The sequence below is a fragment of the Ambystoma mexicanum genome, chromosome 1p (assembly GCF_040938575.1).
Source record: "Ambystoma mexicanum isolate Mex_15411 chromosome 1p, UKY_AmexF1_1, whole genome shotgun sequence".
NCBI lineage: Eukaryota > Metazoa > Chordata > Amphibia > Caudata > Ambystomatidae > Ambystoma > Ambystoma mexicanum.
Genome location: NC_090921.1, coordinates 1,298,230,957 through 1,298,257,498, shown reverse-complemented (window position 1 = coordinate 1,298,257,498; position 26,542 = coordinate 1,298,230,957). Strand labels below are relative to the sequence as shown.

The 26,542-nt window shown below is 46.6% G+C and overlaps 1 protein-coding gene across 1 annotated transcript in view; it reads right to left on the bottom strand.

Moving 5' to 3' along the window:
• Positions 1 to 13,719, bottom strand: part of KCNA7 (potassium voltage-gated channel subfamily A member 7) — a 326,507-nt gene extending 312,788 nt beyond the window's left edge. The window contains exon 1 of the mRNA XM_069605813.1: positions 12,447 to 13,719. Within this exon, the coding sequence (XP_069461914.1) occupies positions 12,447 to 13,106 (660 nt within the window). The 5' untranslated portion in view covers positions 13,107 to 13,719. The remainder of the gene's footprint in view (positions 1 to 12,446) is intronic.
• Between the last annotated feature and the right edge of the window lie 12,823 nt (positions 13,720 to 26,542).

The window sequence follows — 26,542 nt, the reverse complement described above, 5'->3', positions numbered from 1 at the left end:
TCGCAGTTGCGACCCCTGGCTACACATAAATGACGTCACTTGGGTGTGGCTTATGTGATGGCTGTGGCCTAAGAACTGATGTTTGTTGCTGCAAAAGGCTAAGTAGGAAATGCTCATGGGTGGTGTGGCCTACATAACTAGGCACATATCCCAACACAACATTTTGACTGCTCTGATATGGGCCTCATTACAAGTATGGCGGTGTGGCAGAAAATGGTGGTAATACAGGGCTAACTGTGTTACCACTGCATTACCACCTGATTACTGCACTGCTGCACTAGATCTTTGGTGGTGAGGCAGTCGAAAACCCGCCAGCCAAATGCTGGGGGTAATTTCGCTGCCTTACCACCAAAAAATACCAAATCGGCAGAATTACTGCTGTTGGTAATTTTGGCAAAATCCCGATGGAGTCCTAAGGACCCCATAAATGGGGAATAACACCGCCATACCACTACTTTTACTCCAGTGGTAATTCTGCCATACCAAGTGGCAGGAACGGTAAGCCTTTTTGGCAGTATTCTGGCAGATTTACCACTGGAGGGCCACCAAACTTGTTATGAGACCCATAGTCTCCCTGTAAAGGATACCAAATAAAAGTACTATGTTATTATTTTTTGGACCCATTAACTAAGATCATTAAAAAGGTTTAGTGGTAAGGTACAGTATCATGTACTCTAAAATATCTCAGTGAATTTGATTGACACGTTAACTAAAAAGCTCAGCAACAGGCATTCAACAAGCTGAGATACCTTTCCACCTTTGTGCTTTACAACACTTCAGAAACAGGCAGGCCCTAGCAGGTGCCACCCACACAGCACAAGCAGAGCATCCCTACGGACTCAGTGTCTGCACATTATTGTTCAACACCCATACCCAGCAGGCACATCTCTGCTACGCCATGGTACCCCATTTCACACCATGAGACACCTCGTCTAGTTAATGTGTCTCCTTCAGTGATCTGCAGCTCACAGCTTTCATTCCGAGCAGTTTCAAACTCACCTCATGCCAACATACCATACATGCAGGCATCCATGTGCCACCTTGTCACCACAGCTCGCCCCCTGCCCCCCAGGTCCGGCCACACACTGCATTTCAAGTAACTGCCGAGGTCCACCCCAACCGCAGTCCACTGCAGCACACTGTGTGTATAATCTCAGACTGAGCTCATTTTAGTTTTGACTATTAGGTGGTGTTTGCGGCACCTATAAGCCAAAACTATTGCTTTGAGTACAGATAGGGAAAAATTGCATATGAGGAGTGACACAGCTTGTAGGTGGTGTTTGGTTATTTGCCCAAACATTGATTTCCCATGCTATGCTAATCCCTATGGTCATTGCCACCCAGTTCCTGCCCCTCTCCGCCCAAAACACTTCCTCATGGGAACTGAATCAAGCCTTACCATCAAACTTGGCACTCAAAGTGCCTTCCAATGTTTTTTCAAAGCAGTCTTCTGAGAGTTATTTATCTAATTGGAGCTGTAAACCCGCTACTGGTATAGTAAACAAGTCTTAACCAGGTCTGCCTTCAGCCACTCGAATTATAAGCACTATGTCTGTCCTTCACTGAAGCCCGGTTAAAGACAAGAGGTGGCAAAGCAAACAGTTTTGCTTGTGTATAGGTAATAGGCATTTGCCAGGCACTGCTATTAAGGGCCCAGGTACTGGCACCAGTTTGCACGTGCTACCATCAATGGCTAGTTAATACCATGACGGAAGTTCCTGGCAAGTGCCTTTCCCATATACTCAAAACCCAAACTGTTGGCATTGTCAATGCGTGTTTGTAAGAGGCTGTGAACAGTCTCTTGCACCTCCTTGTTTCAGTGCCGAGACCTTCGACCAGCTGCCTGGGGAGGCAGAAAGCCCCCCTAGGCCTGCAGCACACGAGTCTCAATCCCAGTCTGCCGAGCTGCATAACAACGAACACCCCACATGGCACCGAACTGAACTCAAGCCAAACTCACTGCGAGGGTGGCTGGGTGGGGTGGTGGAGGAGGGTGGTGGCATACTGGCGCTCCTGTCACCCCAACTCTATTATATGACGCAGGAAAACAGCAGACAAACTGGTAGGCCACTCGCCCTTTTATGGGGCCTTGTGCCATGCTATGCCAGCAAGCCTCCCACGTGCAGGAGAATCAAAACGTGTCATACTGGCCTTAAGAGCGGAACATTCGGGAGCACTGGCAGAGCCACGGCTCAAACGCACTTGTTGGGACAGCCAGGCTCTCCGCCTATAGTCCCGCCCCCTTAAAACCTGGTGGGAAGGTGCCTGAGCTAAACGTCTTGGGATTCACAGGGGTGCACAGCCTGAAAGTTGCAGGGGTGTAGAGTTCCTATATCCAGTGCTATATGTGAGACTCGGATACATCTTGCTTGCATGCTGAAACAGTGCCAGTGTCCCGGGGGGGGGCCCTAAGCAGGGCTTGGTTTCCCCCATCGGCATGGGCAGGAGAAGCCACTGGCTACTTCAGTATCTAGCACATTCCATACAGCACTGTACATGCATGTTCTATTGACACAAGACCAGGGCATATCCTGGCATCTACAGGCAGGCAGGCAGGTCTGCCCAGCTTAACATCAGCATCTTTGCAAGGTGCCCTCGACACCACAACCTGACAAGGGTCAGGAACCCAAAGCTCTCTGGAATGTTTTCTACCTGACAGCAAGGCTGGTCCTAGCTGCAATGCAGACAGACATTGAAGCTGCACTGTATCACCCATGAAGCCCCTCATCCAATATCAATGAGGTTGGAAGGTATTCAATTATTAGATTTCTGACACTCATGCTCTGCCTTGGGTGAGATGTCGATCATTCTTGTTAGTGATTGCTTTGCTATGTCATGAAGTGTTTATAGAGTGCAGTGTCCTCACTACATTGTCCGTTGGCACAGACTGCTCTCTCGGATTTGCTGACAGAGTTATCTTTGCCTGTTTTAGGTTCATCAGTCTCGCAGAGGTGTTGAGTCTCTGATTGCCCGTGAGTTTGTAGATGGTGCAGTCAAGAGTTCCTGGTTTCTCTCTTGGGGACTCCTCTTCAATATGTGTGGAAAGAAGTGGGCTGCGCTGGTCCTCCATGTTCAAAATCATGACAGTTATTCTTTCTGGAAGCTAATTAACGATGACCGGAGTAACTCAAACTTAAATAGTGGAGTATCTCGGGAAGCCTGTGTTAGCCACATCAGCTCCAGCCTGTGTCATACACGGACAGGGACCTTCAGAGGTTCCCATAGCAAGGGGATTCCCATAGCGACACTCGGCTCTTCATTACAGATGCAGGGATAGGGAAATTCGTTGGCTATATACTCTGGGGAACGCGGATCTAGTTAAAATCATTGGTTCTACAAAGTCGTCGAGAGCCTCTGGACCTGATGGACTTTATAACATCTTAGTCTAGGCAGATCCAATTAACTGGGCCAAAGCCCGGAGTAGGCTGTTTCCTTGTATCAGTATCACCAGCAGTTTACCATCTACCTGCAATGGGAGTATAATGATGATAGACGCCCCCGCCAACATCTTTGATTGTGTGCTTCTTTTCGGAGCTGAATGATTGGATCAGAGACAATCATATTATTCCCCTGAACCAAACTGGTTTTAGGAAGGGGACTAGCCCAATCATACATTTGTTTGTCGTTGGTTACAGTTATTCAACGTGCTTGGGCGGTTCGTAAACAAACTGTTTATGTAGCGTTTATAGACTACATACAGTGCCGCCTTTGACTGTAGTCAGAAACAGACTGGCTCAAATTGAAGACCTCGAAGATTCTGCTGCGTCTGCTTAATATGATCATTGTACTTTGCAGTGAAACTCGAGTTAAAGTAGGAATTTACCAGCCTCAGACAATGACCGACTGCATAGACACTAGCATTGGCCTCAAGTAAGGCTGCATTTTAGCCCCTGCCTTATGTAATCTTTATTTAGCTGACCTAGGTGAAGCACTAGCTGGTCCTGCATCCTTTCCTCCTAAATTGTGTGATGTGGGCATACAGTGGTTAGCTTACGCAGATGACGTGGCATTATTAGACTGCACGCCGAAGGGGCAGCAGAACTCCCTGGATCGACTTACGGTATACGCTGCAAACAATTCCTTCATGATTAGCATTGAGAAATCAAAAAATGATGGTCTTCAGCCCCAAAGTTGCCTGTCAGAACGTCAAAGGTAAGTGGTTGTTATGCAGAGAGTGGTTGGAGATAGTACCAAGCTACTCTTACCTGGGTGCCTTGGTGGATTCTTCTATCAATTGGAAACTTCATCGGCAAACGATCCAGCTTAAGACATCCCAGGTCATGGGTGCTATCAGGTCTATGTCACATTGCTACAGAGATTACTCTATTGGTATCATTCATAAGCTTTATTTGACTACTATCCTGCCTATTATTTTGTACACAGTGAGCCGATTCGCCAAGCAGAGATTTGGAGGGAGATCCTTATCCTCAGCAGATGCCTCCATCTAGAGAATAGCCTCCCTGCTGCCCCCCCCTCTTGAACTGGATCTCCTTAAATTCCAGAAACTTCTCAAGACTTTCCTATTCTCCTCTTCCTTCTCTCTCCCTCTACCCTGCTAACCTAGTTCTCTGTCTTCTCCCTCTCTCCTTCCTCTTCCGTAGAGCATGCTGACTGGCCACCGGGTGTGCATCAGAGTCTCACTGGTCCCTCTGTGCACATGCTCGATCCGCATGGACCTCACCTGAAGATCGTCGCTCTGTTCTCCCTTGTCTTCACCCCTTAATTGCACTGTTAAAACTACAGCATCAGGCCTATTTGCTGTCTCCCAAACTGTTAAATGTATTTTGTATGCACTTACTCTGCCTGTGTAGACTATTATTGTCTCAGAATTTCAAAGGCTCTGAGCAACTGTTTGTTTTTCCCCTTGTTCCCAACCTCCTTGAGCGCTTTGAAACAATTGCCTATGTCTAGGCGCTATATAAATAAACAATAGCATACAATAATATACCATACACCTCTGAAATCTGGGCATTGGCTTTGCTCAGTGAACTAGAAAAACACAACTGGAGCGTATGACATTGAAGAAGTTATTACTGCTCTCCAAGTCCACTCCAGTGGAGTACATTTATCTTGAATTTGACGTGATAAGCATATGGGCTAAGTACTTTAAGTATTATGTCTTACCCTATATGGGAAGATTATTAATGCAACCCGTGATAGCCTACTTGGGCTTATAATGACAACAGAATTTGTATGTATAATAACAGCACGATATTTGGTATCTGAAAAATATGTGAGTAATGGAGTAAATGGTTTCCGGGTAGAGGTATTAAGGATGTGCCCCTCTCGTTTGAGAAGCATGGCTTGTGGCATCCTTTTTACGCACTGCTGTGAACAAGCCGTTGACCTTGCATCCAAAAGTCTTTCAGCCACGTTTATTCAGTATCCCGAGTACGTCCAGTCTTAGCTGGGGAATTATTCAGTTTGGAAATATTTGAAAATTAAATTTAACTTGATAGCAACTCTATCTCTTTGGTATGTTACGCCAGACTGAGGCCTGGCGTAACATACCAAAGGGAGAATGATACTATAAACCTTGCAGGGAGCAGAGGATCGAAAGTGTGAAAACATCTTTTATTTGAGTGTGAGGCCCTACCTAGTCTAAGATAAAGACTTTTGGTGCCTGGTGGCTTGAATCTAGCTTCTGGTCAGTTGGATTGCAATTGGAACCTTTTTATGAGTGTCAATAGGGACGCCTGCATTTATCATTTCAAGCAATTTTGGGCCTTGATCAAGAACATTTTAAAGACACAAGAATTCGCTATTTTAGATCATTTATTCCTATTTTTTCTTTTGACATATTGTGTGTATATCTTACCTTGCCAATGGGCCTTTTCTTAATCTATTTTATCGTGGCTGGATTGATCCAGGGTGTATTTGTATTGTAGAAGTTGACTTAGGTCTACTGTATAATACTAAATAAATAAATATGTGTGTTTCTCTAAGCAGGAAGTGCCATGCAAGGATTGTTTGAGGTCTTTCCCAATACCTGTTGTAGGGGGTGGGGTCTGGTGCTCTGTCTTCCCTACGCATTTGGTGCGAGGAAGGTTGGCTCACAAGAATTTTGTCCACTTGTTGACTGTCTACTGACGGTTTTGAGTTTCGCAAAGGAGGCAACTTTGCAGATGGTATGCATTGGGAGCTTTACAGCAGCTCTGTGAGAGGTAGAATTGGGCTTTACAAAAAGGCTGGGTACATGATCTTCCCCAACGCCTGTGACTTTGTGTATGGTAGAGGCATGAACTCCGAATTCGAAGGCAGAGGGTCCTTTTGTATGTTTGACTTTCTCTAGGAAAGAAGTACTATAGAGGAATGGGGTCTTTTGAGTTACAAGCTCTGTCTTCTCGTTGACCTATGTGAGTATGTTGCCAATTCAGCATCTCTGTTTCTGCTGGCTAAGTTTCTTATGCCAGTTATAGGTGTCTCAGAAGAAGTGGCCCAAACGTTACCAGTGTGACTAAAAGGGAATGCATTGAAAACCTTAGATTTGAAACTTCCTGAAATTGTTTCTTTTCACCTGCATGTGGAATTACTTTCTTTTTTGCAACCTAAACAGTGATCAGCAACACCAACAAACAACTAGAACCAGCAACACCAAGACCTCTGCAGTTGAACTGTCGCTGAAAATTGACTCTGCATTCAGAGAGTCAGAAGCCCTCGCAGCCATCAAGGTATTTCAACATTGGCATGCAATGAGCCATAGAAACCTATTCAAGCTCCCTTACATACTAAACCATGGTTGTAACCCATTATCCTCCATGTATTGTATTTAGATATCCTTGCACTAAGCATGCCCAGAAGAGCCGTGTCTTGTAATATGGACCCTTCATGCATATCTATATGAAGAATTGTGGTAACTCGTTCCGGTGCGTAGTTCAAGCTAGGACAAAACATTGAATTAAACAAATAAATAAATAATGTTCATCTTGCAAAGACATACACTGATGATGTGGAACTCACAAGCCCTGTCTAGTTCGATATTGGCTACCAATACCTTGAACACCACCCCTCCTATTCCCTCTCTGCCACTTTATCCATGGGTGAGATTTCTCACTTCCTTCTCAGATGCTCTGTGGATTGGAACAAAACCAAGGCACTGAAGATCCAGGATAAGCTTGGCTTCTAAGGAGGACTTTCTGAGCCCAATAACACTTGGTAAGACAGATTGATAGCACCCAGCCTCGTGTCTTTGACTGCTGCTGTGACCATCTTCTCTAGATATCATGGAGTGAAATGGGTCTCCAAACTTGAATAAAGTGCTTGTCAGGCCAGTGCCACAAAGAGTCACCAGAGAAGGCAATCAAGTCAGTTAGCCAGGTTTAGAATTCTAGACCCCTGACTTCAGCATGCTGGGGAGACTCTCCCATCCACTGTGATGTTGCTGAGCTCACAGAAACAAGGATGACTCAGGACAGAGGTCTGCAACCTGCGGCTCTCCAGAGGTGCTGTACTAGAGCTCCCATGATTCCTCAACATGGACTATACTCGCTAGGGCTGATGGAAGTTGTAGGCCAAAACATCTGACGAGCCAAAGGTTGCAGGCCCTGGACCTAGGAGAAAGATGATATGATGTGGAAGCAATGTTGCCGTGGAATTCTGTAAAATGGGAGAAATTTGAGGCTCGTTTTTGGAGGGCCATCTTGAGACTACCTAATTGCGTACTGATGGACTTAATCAGGTTTGAATTCGGCTTTGTATCCTTAGCTGTGCTTGGAGAATCTGTGCCTTTTTTAGGAAATTAATGTTGGGTATTGAATCTCGAACTGTACTCAGTACTGTTGACATCAAAGGACACATTTCCAACTATGTGGAGAAAAAAACGTGTTGAACATAATTATTTCTGCTGATTTGTCAATTGATGAACTGTTAACGAACCCAGATAACTTCAAGCTGAAAATGTACAGATACGACTGGGTATGTACGCGAGCGAAATGCACTACTTATTGTGATTTAATTGTGCTAATGTTTGGTCACAAGAAACTAGGCCAGATGGCGGATTATCTAGTGCACTGTACCTCTTCTCATCTGGCAAGCCCTCTTTACCACTACTAGAATGTTGGTCAAAATTAACCTAGTACAGTTTCTTGATGTGGTTTTATCACAAACTTTCATTTTAACATTTGCCACAAGAACGCAATCAGTGACAAGTCGTCTATATAGATGGTGACCATTTTCCTATTTTAGTTAGCTTTTATCTGTTTCTTTACTAGTTCAAATTATCTGTTGTTACAACAAAATAATGTACTTTTAAGAATAGATGTGAATGTCTTGAATCGAGAGGAAATTGTATGATAGCATGTTTTGTATGATATTAATTTTTGAAAGGTTGATTCTGTCAGCCAAACAAAATAAAAAGATATGAATGCTATGTAGTGTGTCTGCAATCCAGCCCGCTTCAAAGGATCTGCATTGTCCTACAAATGGATGCTACCCCCATCCTGAAACTGATGGTTCGGCAGCTTCCTGGAATGAATGGCCACATAGTATTCTGGAATTGAAGGACCCAGGGTATCCTGTAAATGAAGAACTTCAGTGTACTAAAAGGGATGGTAATGTAGAGTTCTAGAAGCGAAGAACTTGTGACATCATGGAAGGGAAGGACTTACAGCATTCTTGCAATAAAAGACCCATACATGCCTTAGAAGTGAAGGACCCATGACATCATGAACATTGGGAACTTGTCGACCTCGAAGTGAAAGAGCCATTTGTTTATGAAGTGAAGAACCAGATGTGCTTTCTTCGACTCTCTCCACCTGTCGAAACCAACTCTCAGCCACTAAATCCCACCCCGGGCAAACAACTCACCCACAGCCCTTTCCACCCAATCACATCACTCAGAATGTTCCTCTGTTCCCCTGCCCCATAGGGTTTGGCCCGGATACCTGTGCACAAGTTGCGTTCCTCTCTCCTCCCCACTGCTCCCCACTCTACTTTGTCTGCTCAATCGGGTGCTGCACACTCAATGCCGCAGGCTCTGTGACCAAGCCCGTCCCATGCCTCCTAACCCCAATACACCACCCCAGCCCCATGCTCTCCTTACCTGTTCCTCCTCGCCACACATCGCTCCCCTTCCTGCTCTGTGCAGCGAACACTGAACAAAGAACGTAAACCATGCTTTGAATGGTTCTGTTTTTGACGCACAGACCAGTTGCAGGCTGGCCATTGGTTTGGTGCAGAGATGGATTTACGGAATCCATCTTCGCCGAATATGGATGAATCAGAAGAACCTCAAGCTCCTGAAACTTAAGAAGCGCTAAAGTTGTCTAAATAAAGGACTCCACAAATAAAGCAACTATGGCACTCCACAAGTGAAGGATGGCCAGAATTCTTAAAGTGAATGGTCAATGTTATCCTAGCAGTAGAGTAATCAAGGTGGCAAAAGCCGAGGCATGCTGGAAGTAAAGATCCTACTGCGTCTTGGAAGTGAGAAATTCATAATATCATTGAAGGGAATGAACCAGAGTTCCTGCTAAGGGATGGAGCCATAGCAGAGCATAAATGGGGGATCAAGAGTATCCTGAAAGAGCATGACTCATTGCATCCTAAAATTGAAGACCATTTGGCCTTCCACATGTCTGAGACACATTGTGTCCTGACGGTAAATAATCTCCAGCATTCTTGACATGAAGAACCCCTGAGGTCTTGGACCTGAAGGCCTAACCGTTCCCTTGAGGCACAGTGCCCCATGATTTGCTAGAGGTGGCAGGGTTACAGTGCCATGGAAGTTGAGGATCCATAGAATCTTGTACATGGGGGAATCCTGTGTTTTAGAAGTGACCAAATGACAACCATCTGGAAGTAAATAACCTCTGGTCTTTTGGAAGTGTAGCACCCACAAGATCTTAGAACTGAGTAAGCACCTGTGTCATAGAAGTGAAAAACACAATGTGTCCTGAAATTAAATGACCAGAAGCATCCTGAAAGTAATGGATCCACAGTGTGCAAGAGGTGAATAACCTCCAGTGTCCTTTACAGGAAGCACCAAGAATGTCCTGAAAGTGAAAGACCAAAGAGAATCCTGGAAGTGAATGGTCCTTAGTGTGCATGGACTGTTGGATTGGAGTAAGAGGGGCACCCGAGAAGATTCAGATTGGTGAAATCGCAGAAATAGATGATCCATGCTGCCAGAATTGGAGGAATAGATCGGTGCCAGAATTGAATGATTGGCGGAGTCCTAACAGTGAATGGTCTTTAGTACACTGTAAGAGAATGACCATTACATTCAGGAAGTAAACATCTCAGATGCCCTGGCAGGAATGGACCACATCGCCCTGGACACGAAGAACCGGCAAAGTCCTGCAAAGGAAGGAATACAGCGTCCAGGAAGGGAAAGATTTTTACATTCCTAAAAGTGTAGGATTCGTATTGCCCTGGAAGTGAAGAATTCAAAGAGACCTGAAAAAGATGCCACAGTATTCTGGAGGGTGAGCATCCACAGCACAGTGCAGGTGAAGAATCTGCAGTATCCAGGAAAATGAAGGGTTCTACAAGTGAAAACTTTCTGGTACCCTGAAGTTGCAGGATTCATGACATCTGGAGGCAAAATACCCACAGCGCCTTGAAAGTGCAATATCCAAAGTGACCCTGCTGCATTCTGGAAGTGAAGTACCCGACGTGTGCATCCCGGGGATGAAGAACCTTTAGACTCCTGAAAATGAAAGGCCATTATTAAAAGCAGAAAAGTGGAAGAATCCTTGAAGGGATGGACCAAGTGTTCTGGGAGTGAAGGACCCAGAGTATCCCAGAGGAGTTGGATGACAACAACAAAACCAGAAAAGGAAGAATGGAGAACTAGCACAGCTTTCAGGCATGGAGGGCCCATAGCATCACAATGGGTGGAAGCCTTGCAGCGCCTTTAGAACTAGAGACCTTGCCCCGTCCCTCGATATGAAGGTCATGCAGTGTCCAAAGAAAAGTAGGACTTGCAGCACCTTTGCGACTTGGGGGTTTGCAGCATCTCCAGCGGTGGAAGACTTGCAGTATCTTCGGAAACAGAGGTCTTGCGAGGTGGAGAACACGCCGCATGCCTGAAGAGGATGAGTTCTGGTATCCTAAAAGTGAGGGAACCGTGCTTTCACACAACAACATGCCACGGCTCCTGTATTCTGAAGCGGTTTCGTACTTAGCATGCTCCAAATGCACGAGTTCTGTGAAAATAGAGTTAGGAATGTTCTGTGTCCGGTCAATGGAACATCCCAGAGCCTCCCAGATGTGGCCGTTCCACATTAGGCAGCCAACACGATCACCCAGCCATGGCTTCCGGGATTGGAGTACCTGCCATTGTGACTTCCTGAACATAGAAGCTACCCAGGCCGATCCACCCTTTCACGGGCTATCCAAACTAAGGGCTGTTTCTGACTTGGTAGATGGAGTATAACTAAAAAGAGAACAACACGTCCCTCAGTAGCCTCCAGCTCACATTTTCTAAACTACCCAGTACTTTAACATCCCCCTTTTCCCGTCTCCCATCCCACACGCTTCCCTTTCTTCTACAGCCACGTTGCACTTTGCAACCAACTGAAGGCAACGTTGAGGGCTCTACCAGCAACCTACACGCATTAAGTAAGTTTGCAAAAGCCTCTTCCAAGACCTATGGCAACCCTCGATTATTTTAAACCACCAGAGTTTTATTGTCATGGTTAAAACTGGTGCCTGGCAGGTGGGTACAACCCGGCAAAGCCAGCTGATTTCACCATTCTTCAGTCACATGCTTGCAAAAGCGCGTGGGCTAATGTCACGCTGTAACTGAGACCGTTTTACAACTATGACATGTGGTAGTCTATTCAAGTCACACTGGCCAAGGAAATGGCTGGTCTTTCTTTGCTGGTCATTGAAAGAATGATTGCTTGAGAAGACAGGTTGTGAGGGTTCTCCTTGGGGCCTGATTGTTGAGTCTCAAGAAAATGACAAGTCCATCCCAATGCAGACATTTTGCCGCAGGCTAGGAATATCTAGTATCCGTACCACCATAGAACCAATGCAGATATCAACTATGCCGTAGATAGCCAATCATGTAGCCGCTCGGCGTCCGAATGCTTTGGGTAACTATGGCGTGACAAGTTAACACAACGTTGCCTACAATAGCTAGATTCGCCCTTTTCCATTACGCATTGCATTTACATACGTGCTTTCACTGGGGAGAAAATAACATGAAAAATGTGCAGTTGGACATTGGCCACGATTACGCTCCTGTTCAACCCTTGCTTCTTTAAGCAAATGATCATGATAGTGACACACAAATGATGTCATAAATATGAAGTATAAAGCCTTCCGGTGATGAGCCACTAGAATCCTTACCTATCGGTCGATTCCAGGAGTCTACTGTTGTAATAGTAAATAGTTTACATGGATACATACAACCCCATCCCCTTCCTGTGTTCCTAAACCACTATGTGTTTTTCTACTGCTTGTTAGGAGAGAGGAGGAGGAACAGACAGATGACTTACTGGCAAAGAGAGGTCTCGATCATCCCTGAAGTCTGGCAGCGTCTCCAGGCAGAAGATGACAATGGAGATGAGGATGACCATGACAGAGATGATGGCTATAATACGAGCGGCCGAGGAACTGTCTGGGTGCTCGAACAGCAGCCAGACCTGCTTCATGAACTCCCGCTCAGGCAGCAGCCGCACCTCTTCCTTCACGAAACCCTCATCTTCCCGGAACTTGGCGAGGACCTCGTCCCCGAGCTGGTAGAACTTCAGCTCCTCAATGAAGACATCCAAGGGCACGTTAGCCGGCCGCCTTAGACGGCCTCCCGACTGGTAATAGTATAGGATGGAATCAAAGCAGGGTCGGTTCCGATCAAAGAAGAACTCATTCCTCATCGGGTCGTAGAAGCGGAGTCGTCTCCGTGGGTCACCAAGTAGGGTGTCTGGGTAGCGTCCAAGGGTTCTGACCTGGGTCTCAAACTTCAAGCCTGATACATTGATCACAACTCGCTCACAGCAGTCCTTTAGAGCGCACAGCTCGTACCGCTTCTCCCCTTCTTCTACTGCCACCTCTTCGGGTGGAGGTTGGGTGCTGTTCTCCTGCTCCTCCAGCGGAAGCGAGTTGGTCTCCACTATCTCCATCCCGCTGGTGCAGTTGTCCAGGGCTGTGGATGACATGGCGGGCTGGGCTGCTCAGGACAGTCACAGCGTGGGCAAAAGTGTCATAATCTTTTTTCCAGGTTTGCGGGCCGGTTCTGCCCACCAGTCTGCAATTTTCTTGAGCTTGCGCACACACACACACACACCCCGCCACAATCCCCTCCACTTCCCGCCACAGCGCTCCTGTTTGTTCTTTTCACTTTCTTCGCCAGGCACTTGACTTTCTCACTCGGTCAAGTTCATCAGTGTGTGGGTCTTCTCTAAGCTATGTCCTTATCTTTATGTTTAGAGCCGTCCTACCTTTCTTCAGTATTCCTTGGGGTACACTCGATCACCGAGTCTGTGTTTCCTCTTCATATAGAGTATTTGGTCCATTCAAGAGACCTTGATTTTGTCCATTTTCATCTCCCTTTCACCCTCTTGCCATTCCCCATTATCTCGGTATCTCTCCAGGTGGGATCCCCCTCTTTTCTCCCCCTGTTCTGAGATTTTCACTCTTGTCCGTGCAGCCCCCTTGATCTTAGTGCAGGCTCCTGGGTGTCTTGCAGTCGTGTGGGTTCCTGGGTCTCAAGGTATCAAGTTCGCCGAAGTGCACCGGCTCACAGTTCCATGCAAAAATAAAAATACTCCTCCGCTGCTCGAGCTCAGCTCCTTCCCTCCCTCTGCCCCCCCCCTGTCGCCCTCCCTTCCCTCTGTCCACTGTCCATAACTCACTAAAGGGCGCTGGCCAGTGCTGTCCCAAAACCCCGCAGTGCACAGCCTCTAAAAATAACGTGCGGCCCAGATAGAGGACTCCCTGAACCTAAGGGAGGTGGGGGGGGGGGGCGTGTGGAGGGTGCTCGCACCCTGTGCAAGGTGCTGGATCACACCCCACCCGTTTCCATGTCACCCTGTGCAAAGCGCTAGGGGAGGGAACGGGGGACAAGGCAGGACAGGTGATATCGCACCTGGCACCTGCGCCAGCATCTGCCAAATCCCCCCCCCCCCCAACCCCCCTTCCCTTCCTCTCCACACCCTGCAGAGGTCAGCCCAGGGTCTATTTTAGCACCGCGTCTGGAACAGAGGGGCACCTCCAGCTGTTCTGGGCTTTCGATCCCAGGAAAGGAAGGGGCAGCCATTTGCTCAGTGCATTGCAAGAGCCACATGTTGGCACCACAGGAAACCCCAACAGGCAACGTTTGCACTCACCCTTGCAGCCCCCGCCCCAGACACATGCACAAACACCCAATGCACTCCTGGATCTTGCCGCGCTTCTAGACACTGCGCACACGGGCCTTAGCGTACGTCCCTTAATGACGCAGTGAAGTAATCACAACAGTCGGAAATTGTTGGGGTACATTTCCTTTCTACACTTGGTGGTAAATTACACCATTGACTTTGCAAAAAAAGGTTAATATGTGGCTCACATAAAAACACGCACACATCTCTGACAAGCGGTATACGCCAGCTGCCTCAATTCATCACTAGAGCTGAATAGCACAGAAAGGCAACCCTCATTTGCACAGCTAAGCACAATGTTATATTACAGAACTTTTTGATCACTGTTCTTTTCACGATAATTCCTCTCACTGGATCACTGTTAACACTGCATCCTATTCCCTATATTCAGATGATCTATCCCTATCCCTATTTTACCACTCTTGTCTACCCCTCTTTTGGGCCTAGTCATTTCTCACCCTTTATCGATCTACATATATATGTGAAAATTTGCAAATTCAATTAGCACCACGGGCAACATTGCCCAAGTGCAAAAAACATATTCTTTCAATGCATGTTTCAATGCATCACAAACGACTAGGACTAAGGGAAACATTGCCTTGGTGCAAACATGCATTGACGTTTTTGCCCTAGTTTTAATTGCTCTTGAAACGGTGCAAAATTTCTGTAATGCCGCCCCATATGCTAACCGATCACTCGCTTTTTTTCTCTCTATTTCCATCTGTAGCTATGCATCTCTTTCTTCCTTCCACCTAGCTCTCCTTTTTTCTCTCGGTCACTGTCTCTTTTCCGCTGTCCTCCCTCTCCCTCTCTCTTTCTATTGCACTCGAGGCAAAGTAGTTCAGGTATTGTAAGGGTTAACATGCAAACACCAACAAAAGTCAGGCATTGGAAGTATTACGGAACCCTATATTTATAAAACATACACTGGACACCTTAAAGTCTCTTACTGTATATTTCCTTCAGTAATAAGGTATTAATGGCATGGTTACCTCAACAGGCGTAGTGGTACCTGCTCACTTTATTTTGCAGCCGTTTTACTTCATTGAGCAAGTGACCACAATCTTTGTAGAGAGCACATACACGCTTGTTGCTGTTATTAACCCTATGCCTCCGGAATACTATCACTTTGCTGCACATTCTACCTGGGCACATACTCTCAGCTATCTCATTTACCCTCTGAACTCTGTAAACTCCGCAGCCATCGACCTAGGTGTTTGGAATGCCAGGTCCTTGTGTAATACATCTGCTGCAGGGTTGGATCTATTTCTAAGACTGAACATACACTTGCTGTGCATTACATAAACATGGATTCTGCCTTATGACGCTATAGTTGCTGCCTCATTGACCACGCCTTCGACTTCCTTCTGCCATGTTCCTGGAACCCCTACCCATGGAGGGGGCAGCGGCATACTCTACTGCTCCTCCTTTTCTACTATCTGTTCTCCTCTTGTTCTTCTGACTTATTCTTCGTTTCAATTCATCCATAAAATCTTTTCAAAACCCTTCTCTATTTCTTTTATTATTGTCTATCATCCTGCTGCTGTTATTGGTTCCTTTTGTGAAGACATTGACCATCTCTTGTCTCGCGTTCTACCTACTCCTACACCAGCCGTACTCTTAGGGGACTTTAATCTCCATCTGTCGTCCACACACTCTACTACTCCTTTTCTCTCTGTTCTTGATTCTCTATTCTTCTACCTCTCTCTACCACCCCATCACCCACCTCTGGCTCCTCTCTGGATTTGATCTTTATGTCAATCTTTACTGCCTCTCCTGTGCCATCACTTCCTGTTTATCTTTCTGATCACTATATACTTTCTATTGCATTATTCCCCCTAGCCGCTGCTCGTTCTTCCTCTCTCTCTCTTGGCTCACTTTTTCTCTACGTGATCTACATGATCTATGTGATTTAAATTCTTCACTCTTAAATACTGTTTGTACCTCTGCTCTTTCCTCTCCTCTCCCTTTCTCAGCTCTTAATACTGATGAGGCTGCTTCCTCTATTTCCTCATCCCTTACCACTTCCCTTGATCAACTCTATCCTCTATTAACTATCTGTTCTACTCGTAAACCTTCTCAACATTGGCTCTCCCCTCCACTTGCATTCCATGCGCCGTCTTCTTCGTCGCTTCGTAAGGCGTTGGCTCAAGACCAAATTCACGCCTGATCGCTCCTCTTATTTCTCTTATCATGCTCTTTATGATGACTGTTTACTTTCTGCTAAGCGTCTTTATTTTTCTGATCTTTTACAAACTCAGTCTACTCACCCTAGGTGTCTTTTTCAAACTTTTGCCCGTCTTCTCTCTCCTCCTACTATTGATCATTCTGCTAATTCTACTCTTTCTGCCTCCGATTTTGCTCACTTCTTTATCTCAAAAGTTCTGTCTCTTTGTCAGGACATCGAAGCATCTAAGTCACCCCAAAGGTCCTCTCTCTCTCCAGTTCCTACTCCTTCTGCCTCTATTACTCACTTTGCTCCTGTTTCTAACTCTGATGTTTCCCTTTTGCTAGTTAAAGCTCACCCTACTGCTTCCCCTACTGACCCTATTCCCTCTGTGTTAATTCCTAAGGTTTATCCTTTTGTTGTACCCTATCTTGTCTCCTTTTTCAATATCTGTCTTTTCATTTCCACTTTTCCTATATCATTTAAGCGCGCATCTATTATTCCTATTTCGAAGAAAGCCACTGTCACGAACACAGGCGCTTGGCGACTTTGGCGGCGATGGAGACTCCGACGCCATTAGACTGTTCTGCCACGTTTTCTCGGAAACGATATCCGCGGTCTAGTCTTTTCCATCATGGCCGCCGCCTGAGTATATCACTATTCACTTCTCACCGGCTCAGCGCATTGCAACTGTGCTTTCCCGTGTTGCTATTGCGCTCCCAGTTCTACTTCCCTACGACCTGTTCGCCCCTCATTGTTCCCTTCCAGTCCCCCTTTTTTCCTCCCTTGTTCCCGTCTTACCTGCCTTCCTTCGGCTGGTTTCCTCCTGGTTCTCCCTTTGTTTTTTCGCTCCTTCCACATCTGTTTACTGTTGCTGCTCGCCTTCATTCCTCTCTCTTCCATTGTTATTCTCCTCCGGATTCTGTTTTCTTCCCGGCTTGGACTTCGCTACGGACCGTCTTCCACTGTCCAGTTACATCGGCATCGAGGGTTTTTTGTGCCTGTGGCTTTTTCCCTCATACTATTGGCTGTCGCGTAGAGGGGCCACCGTGGTTTTCCCTGTAAAGGGTCACAGTGGCTTCCTTTCGCGGCAGACCGTATCTGCTCTCCAAAAAGAAGACTCAAGTGCGACACCCTAGACGGAAGAAGCTCAACTATTCGTCTTCTTCAGGTGAGGAGGAGGAAGGTACTTTGGGGGAGCTCTGTTTATCAAGTGGCGAGGAGGATATCGCTGACCCAGTGGCCATTCCTATAGGACCGTCCACAGTCCTTGATAGCTTGCAACGCCCGAAGAAAGAGATTATGGCCACGCCACAGCAGTTGCAGGAGTTAGTGGCAGCCGTACAAACCTCAATGTTGAGGACCAGACACTCAAGACCGACAATGCAGCACTGCAGCAGAGAGTGGCTGCCATAGAACAACAATCTACAGATTTACCCCCCTTACCTTTGGTGTCAAGGAATTTCGATGGCACGGAGAGAAAGGTAAAGGAATTCCTTGAAGCCTGTAATATACACTTCACCTTCAGACCCAATGCATTTTCTACAGATCATGCCAAGGTGGGGTTCATGATCACCCATTTAACTGGGAATGCCTTGCCATGGGCAACCCTGTTGGTATCCCAGTTAGACCCAGTCCTACGGGACTTTGCCGCCTTCAAAGACCTCCTGAAGCAAACCTTCCTAAGGACCGAGTGTGCCTATATTGCCAGTGAAGACTTGCTGGATGTGCGGCAAGGTACCTCTGACCTGCTTTCCTACATATCCACATTTAAGAAATTGGCTACGGAAGCCGGTTGGCAAGAACAAGCGCAGTACACGATCTTCCGCAGGGGTTTGCGGGAGGAATTAAAGGACGAGTTAGCCAGGATTCCTCGTCCGGACACCTTCTCGGATCTACTAGCAGCTGTATTACGGATTGATTTCCGTTTAACCGAGAGAAGAAATGAAAGGAAGAAAAGCTGTACCACAACCCCATTCCAGGAATCTCACACTTCTGCCTCCTCATCTGCAACCCGGACTGCCCGAGATGAACCCATGCAAATCGACACCACAAGGTCCCCCTTAACCGCTGAAGAAAAGAAGAAGAGACGGGATGAAAACCGTTGTCTGTTTTGTGGTTCAGCTGCCCACCTGTTGAGGGATTGCCCTGATTTGCCCCCTAGAAGGTCGGGAAACGAACGCCCTCGGTAGCTTGTGGGACGGACTACCGAGGGGCGCTTCCTTGTTCCTACACTACACTCTCAGTCACCTCCGAAACTCCTTCTGAAGATATGCGCCTAATGGTTGTAGGAGTCAAACTCCGTTTCAGAGACAAAGTGGTTGACACTCAAGCCTTACTTGATTGTGGCGTGGCAGGTAACTTTCTGGACACCTTATGGGCCAATAAGGTGGGTCTACTTAGAATCGCTAAGAAAGAGGATCAAAAGGTTGAAGGGGTGGACGGAACACCCCTATGCTCCGGTCTTTTCACCCATACCACGGAAGCAGCACTATTGTCGATACAACAACACAAGGAGGAGATCCTGTTCGATATAATTCATGCTGCACATTTTCCGGTCATCTTAGGTATCGGTTGGCTTCGGAAGCACAATCCAAGAGTGGATTGGACTAACAATCTGTTGAGTTTTCATTCCAAACATTGCAGAAGGAATGCCTACCAGAACCCCAGCATGAAACCGTTAAGACGGTAAGTGCCACGGACCAGAGCTCTATTCATTGTATACCGAGTTGTTTCTCGAACTTTGCTGAAGTATTTCAGGAACAGGTCCCCCTTGAACTCCCACCACATAGACCAGAAGACTGTGGTATTGACCTAGTTCCCCAGGCCTTGGTTCCTTTTGGAAGGATGTATCCTCTCTCACTATCAGAAAAGGCTGTACTCAGGCGCTACCTCGACGACAATCTTGCTAACAGACTTATCCGTTCTTCCAAGTCACCTGCCGGAGCCTCATTGTTTTTCATACCCAAGCGAGACAGCAAGGAGTTGAGACCGTGCATCGACTATCGGGGTCTAAACAAAGTTACCATCAAGGATCGGTACCCCATGCCCATAATTTCCGAGATCCTGGAAGCTGTTCAGGGCTCGGTAATATTTACCAAGCTCGATCTCCGCAATGCCTACCATTTACTCCGGATAAGGACGGGAGATGAATGGAAAACTGCCTTTCGCACTCGCTACGGCCTGTATGAATACCACGTCATGCCCTTTGGCCTGGTGAACGCGCCTTCGATCTTCCAAAGATTCATGGATCATTTGTTTTCAGATCTGTTGGGTCAGAATACCGTGGTCTACTTAGATGACATCCTGGTCTACTCCCGCAAGCAGGAGGAACATGTTTCCCCAGGTGAAGAGGTACTACGCAGACTACGACAACACCGTCTTCTTGTTAAGCCGGAGAAATGTATTTTTTCCCAGTCTTCTTTGTCCTACCTGGGATTCATCATCTCTGAACAGGGGATTACCATGGATCCCAAAAAAGTCGAAGCCATCCTAGGTTGGCCATCACCCACCTCCGTCAAGGTGATCCAACGGTTTTTGGGACTGGCAAACTTTTACAGGAAGTTCATTCCAGAGTTTTCTCAACTACTCTCCCAATCACCTCCTTATTGAAGAAAACTTCCGAACCCTTCGTTTGGTCAAGTGCCGCAGAGAACAGTTTTCTTTGCCTGAAACAACGTTTCTGTTCAGCACCCATTCTTAAACAGCCTGATCAACTGAAGCCGTTCATCCTGGAGACTGATGCCTCAGCAGCAGCCATAGGAGCTGTTCTTCTCCAATCAGACCAAGGCCGCGAACACCCAGTGGCTTATTATTTGAAGACTTTAACCACAAGCCAACGGAATTATTCAGTCATCGAGAGGGAGCTCCTGGCCATGAAGTTGGATTGCCTCGAGTGGAGACATCTGCTTCAAGGAAGCCTTCACTCCTTCCAGATACGTACCGACCATAAGAACCTACAAGTCCTCAAACAGCAGGAATGCTTCAACACCAGACAAGCCAGATGGGCACACTTCTTTGCCCAGTTCCATTTCTCCATTACCTACATACCGGGTACCCAGAACCAGATTGCGGACGCCTTGTCCCACAGGGATGACTCGAGCCCTACCTACAGAAGGGAGTTGATGTTCCCGCATACGCATATAATCTCAACTGTGACCTCCTTTATGCAGGAGGTAAGAGAAGCCTCCCAGGATGTGTCTTCTTTGGACATTAACAGGCTGCCGGTTTGTGTTAAGGATGGACTATATTTCATACATGGGAGGTTGTTTCTGCCTACTCAGAAACATCGCCAACAGGTTCTCTGGTGGTGTCACGATTCCAAGACTGCCGGACATCGAGGGATAAGAGGTACGCTGGAACTGCTCAAACGTTCTTTTCATTGGCCAAACATAAAGGCCGATACACAGAGATATGTACAGTCGTGTCTATTGTGTCAACAGAACAAGTACTCCACCCAAAGTCCTTTGGGGTTATTACAGCAAGACACCATTCCTGTAGGACCCTGGAAGTCCATCTCCACTAATTTTATTGTTGAACTACAAAAATCTCAGGGTTGTACTTGCATCATGGTTACTGTGGACTCCTACTCCAAGCTTGCTCATTTTTCTCCCCTGTCCAGGTTACCGGCGGCTTCCCAGATGGCAGAAGTGTTTCTCAAAGATATCTTCTGGTTGCACGGATTTCCCCAGAAGATCATGTCCGATCGAGGGACCCAGTACACCTCTAGATTTTGGGCAGCCTTGTGTAAACTTTTGAGCATGGAAAGAGCCCTTTCTTCGGGTTACCACCCCCAAACAAATGGCCAGACCGAAATACTCAATGGGACGCTGGAACAGTATCTGAGATGCTTTACAAATCAGAAACAAGACAACTGGGTGGCCCTACTTCCTACAGCTGAGTTTGCCTACAATAATGCGGTGCATTCCGCTACAGGCATCAGCCCTTTTTTTTGTACTTACGGATTCCATCCCCAGTCCTTTCTACCTACAGCCTGGAACGAGACTAATGTTGCGTCTTTGGAGACCACCCTCAACCGGCTCAAAGAAACTCATGACACGGCGGAAAGGAGTCTAAGGGAAACCAGTCGACGGAATAAGGAGCAAGCCGATAGACATCGGAGACAAGTACCCCCTTGGGAGAAGGACACGAGGGTTATGTTGTCCACCAAGTTTTTGCCCCGTTGGGTCCGTCCATCCAAACTCTCTCCACGGTTCATCGGACCTTATGAGATGAGTCCAAGATCAATCCAGTTGCCTACCGTTTAAGACTACCTAAGACCCTTAAACGAATACATCCGGTATTCCATTCCTCACTCCTAAGGCCTTTTGTACCAGACGCCAGGAAACAGCTAACACCGAAGTTGATGATCCTACCCACTTCTACCTCAGAAGAATACGAAGTCTCCCAGATTCGAGACTCTCGGTATCATCGAGGGAGCCTTGAGTATCTCGTACACTGGAAGGGCTACCCCTCTTCCGAAGATACTTGGGAACTGGTTACATAAATACATGCCCCCCGTTTGCTGTCCCGGTATCACAGTCTTCACCCGGGCAAACCGGGAGGAAGGGGTCTTCGAGGGGGGCATACTGTCACGACCACAGGCGCCTGGCGAGTTTGGCAGCGATGGAGACTCTGACGCCATTCGACTGTTCCACCACGTTTTCTCAGAAACGATATCCGCGGTCTAGTCTTTTCCATCATGGCCGCCGCCTGAGTATATCACTATTCACTTCTCGCCGGCTTAGCGCGTTGCAACTGTGCTTTCCTGTGTTGCTATTGCGCTCCCAGTTCTACTTCCCTGCGACCTGTTTGCCCCTCTCTGTTCCCTTCCAGTCCCCCTTTTTTCCTCCCCTGTTCCCGTCTTACCTGCCTTCCTTCGGCTGGTTTCCTCCTGGTTCTCCCTGTGTTTTTTCGCTCCTTCCGCATCTGTTTACCGTTGATGCTCGCCTTCATTTTTCTCTCTTCCATTGTTATTCTCCTCCGGATTCTGTTTTCCTCCCGGCTTGGACTTCACTAAGGACCGTCTTCCACTGTCCAGTTACATCAGCATCGAGGGTTTTTTGTGCCTGTCGCTTTTTCCCTCATACTATTGGCTGTCGCGGAGAGGGGCCACCGTGGTTTTCCCTGTAAAGGGTCACGGTGGCTTCCTTTCACGGCAGACCGTATCTGCTCTCCAAAAAGAAGACTCAAGTGCGACACCCTAGACGGAAGAAGCTCAACTAGTCGTCTTCTTCAGGTGAGGAGGAGGAAGGTACTTTGGGGGAGCTCTGTTTATCAAGTGGCGAGGAGGATATCGCTGACCCAGAGGCCATTCCTATAGGACCGTCCACAGTCCTTGATAGCCACTGGTAATCCATTGCTTGTCGCTAACTTTCTTCCTATTTTCCTACTCCCTTATCTTTCTAAACTTCTGGAACGGCTTGTTTATTCTCTGATTTCCACGTTGGTTTCTAATTCTTCTATTCTTCCCCAAGTTCAATCTGGATTCTGCCATTTTCACTCTACAGAAACTGCTCTTCTCTCGGTGCTGAACTCTCTTCTTTCTGCACGATACTCTAAATCCTTTCTTATTCTTCTTGATCTTTCAGCTGCTTTCAAAACTTTTGATCACTCCTTACTTTTAGCTTCACTTTCAACATTTGGTCTTTCAGGTTCGGTCCTGTCTTGGTTTCACTCTTATCTCTTATAGAAAATTTTCGGTCACTTGGGCGGGCAAGCCCTCTGAGTCATTTTGACTTGCCCCTGGAGTGCCCATGGAGTGCCTTAAGGTTCCGTTTTGAGTCCTTTGTTATTTTCGCTCTATGCATCCTATCTTGCAGCTTTTATTTCTTCATTTGGGCTATTTTACCATTTATATGCGGACAACACCCAATTATTTCTTTCCTTCTCCTCTTTCTCTCCTGAAATTCATCACACTCTTTCTGCTTGCTTGGTTCTTTCCCACTAACATGCTCTCTCCTCATCCTCTTTTATATCCTTTTCTCCATTTAACCTCTCTATCTCAATCAGTGGTCATAATCGTGGTGTTTACTTTGGCACAAATATTTCTTTTTCCTATCACATCTCATTAACCTCCCGTTCCTGGTGTATTCATCTCTATAATATTCGCAAGACTCATCTATTTCTTACGTTTCAAGCATATAAACTTCAAATTTCTTCTTTAATTTTCTTTAGACTTTTCTACTGTTCATCTGCCCTGCTCGCTAAATCTCGTCTTGCACGAAATAAATCAGTGTTCAATTCTTCTATTCGTCTTCTGTGTCTTCTCTCATCATGGGACTCTATTACCTCTTCTCTTGTAACACTTGTTTGGCTACCCTTTCATTCTCAAATTAAATGAAATGTTCTATGTCTTGTTTTTAAATCTCTGGATGGCTTGCTCCCAGCTATCTTACTGCTTTAATATCTTTCGATATCCCATCACGTCCTCTTTGCTCCTCTTCTCAATTCCTACTTTTGGCTCCTCATCCCCCCTGTGCACATTCTCGTTTTCGTTCCTTTAAACTCCTTGCTCCTCATCACTGGAATGCTCTTCCACTTTCTCTTCACTCTATCTGTGTCTATTCTCTGTTCCGTGGTTCCCTGAAATCTTACCTACTTCAACATTCTTGAGTGATTCTTGTCTGTATTTTATTGTTTACACATATATAGTGTACTGTTCCGCAAAAATACAAATACAAACACTGTGGCGCCCTATCATCGCACAAAGGTCTTCATCAACACCTTTATGTGACATAAAACCTCTACAACCACTGTCAATGTATTAGCCTTTTAAAAAATGTCCTTACACAAAAGCATTTCAGTGCCATCCTTGCTGCTGGTTTGCTATATTACCATCTAGTTAGTCATGGTCGCATAAAGTTCTGACATGTTTCTTTCCCATGGGTGTCTCTGAGAAATTCACCAGGGGGTCATTATTAAGCTCTATGTTCTAGGGTACTGATAGGCATACACCACTAATCTTTTTTGACAGCAGGGTGACTCTGTACATTTCACCTTCTGTAGAGATATATAGGAGCTCATGTTTGTTATGACGAAAAATAGGCCAAGAAAGGCATTTTCGGTTACGCCAGTGTATACACCTCATTTGAAACAATTTACACTTTACATGGGCTTCCAAATATCTGCATTTACTCTGAGCTATTTTTCTGCAGTGTGTCATTTCTGTTTCTGGACCAGCACTGAAAGAAATCAGCAATCCAGGGTGGAAAGACATGCCAAAGGATGCACCGGAAATCCCACAGCACTAAACCCAGAGATGGGCAAAGCACTGTGGGGAAATATTTGCCAATTGATTCTCCCCCAAAAACAATAGCACCTTGTCGCCCTTATCTCAGCTGCTCCTTTTACCTTGTGAATTCAGCTGCCTCCTGCCCCCTAAACTATTGTGGCCCACTCCCCCTGGGCTAATGTGTACACCCCCCCTGACTTTGGCCTTCAACATCCGCTGCCACCTGTCCCTTACTGCACCCCTTGCCCCTCCTGACTTCAACTGCCCCCGGCCCACTGCTGCCCCCAGACTATTCCTGCCACCGTCACCTGACATCAGCTTCCCCTAGCCCCCCGCCCCCGACTACTGCTGCCCCCTCCCCCCTTGACTTCGGCTGCCCCTGCCTTCAAAAACTTCTGCTGCCCTCTGACTACTGCTGCTCTCTGCCCACCTTTCTTTAGTTACGCCTGCCCCTCCTAGACAAGTGGCCACACTTATTTGGTCCTTGTGACCCCCTGGAAAAGTGATCCTCCCGGTTTCGTCTTTAACACCTGCCTTGGACAATTACCACTCCATGTTTGGCCCCTGAAACCCCCGGGCAAGTGGCACTCCCTGTATTGCCCATGATAGCCCCTCCGGATAAGTGGCAACCACTGTCTGTCCAATGCAATCCCACTGTGACAAGTGGCAGCCCCTGTTGGGACCATGACACTTGTATCCTATGAACCCCTAAATAAGTGACACCCCTTTTGTGACCGAAGATGTCTCCCCTGGAGAAGTGACACCCCTTGATTAGGTGTTGTGGTCCCTCTGAACAAATAACCCCTCCCCTGTCTGGTCCTTGTGGCCCCTGCGAAACCCTGGCTGCTGTCCTCCATCATGCCTGCATTCACGCTTTCTCCCATTCTTCTGGCACCACCATCCTCAAACTGGTGGCTCTAACCCACCTTGCTTGCCTCAGAGTTGCTGCATCCACATCCTCTGTTTTCCCCCAAATCCCCAGTTTATTGCCCAATTCCCTGCTCCTGTGGAAACGGCCACTGACCAACTCCCTGCCTGACCAGCGTGTTAAATTGCCTGCCCAAAAACACAGGGCACACACCAGGACCATGCCACTGCAATGCCTCACAAAGTTCTCGCAATGCTAATTTATTAATTTTTTTTTTTAAACTTAGTTGTGCATTTGTTTTTAAGGAAACAAACCGTAAGCACGTCTTGTTACATCTTCTTTTAATGTGTGCACAAATACATGCATACATTAAAAACGTATTCAAACATGTTTAAAAAATAAAGAGATCCAATATATTTAAGAACAACAGAGTAAAAGTCATAGGTCCAGGTCCCTATTCATCATTTTCAGTGTATCTATGCAGTGCTATGCTCATGATTTGACTGACATTCTTCTCTATGATTTAATAATATCTATAATTGCTCGTGGTCAATCACTGGGATCATAATGTTCATTTCCCCTCAGTTCATTTCAGTACTTCCTTCCAGATGTGGTAAGCTGCGGCAGTGATCACTTTCGATTCTGCACCGACTAGCCACTAGGGTGATCCAGAATTGGTTGAGTATGATATGATCGCTACAGACCACAAATTCTTTGTAGCTCTTCCAGACTGAGGCCTTAGCGCAGGGCAAGCAGTTAATAAATGACGGCTGGTCTTCAGTTTTTTGGAGCACAGCCGACATATGCGCTCCTCCAATGATAACCCCTTCCAAGTCCCATAGTACTCTGCAGTAGGCAAAATATTTAAATGAAGATATCAAATCAAATGTTTCAGGTACTTTGGGAAGAGTTTTTTCAAATACGCCCTAGGGGTATCTGGTAGAAAGGCCTTGTAGGAATATTCATTG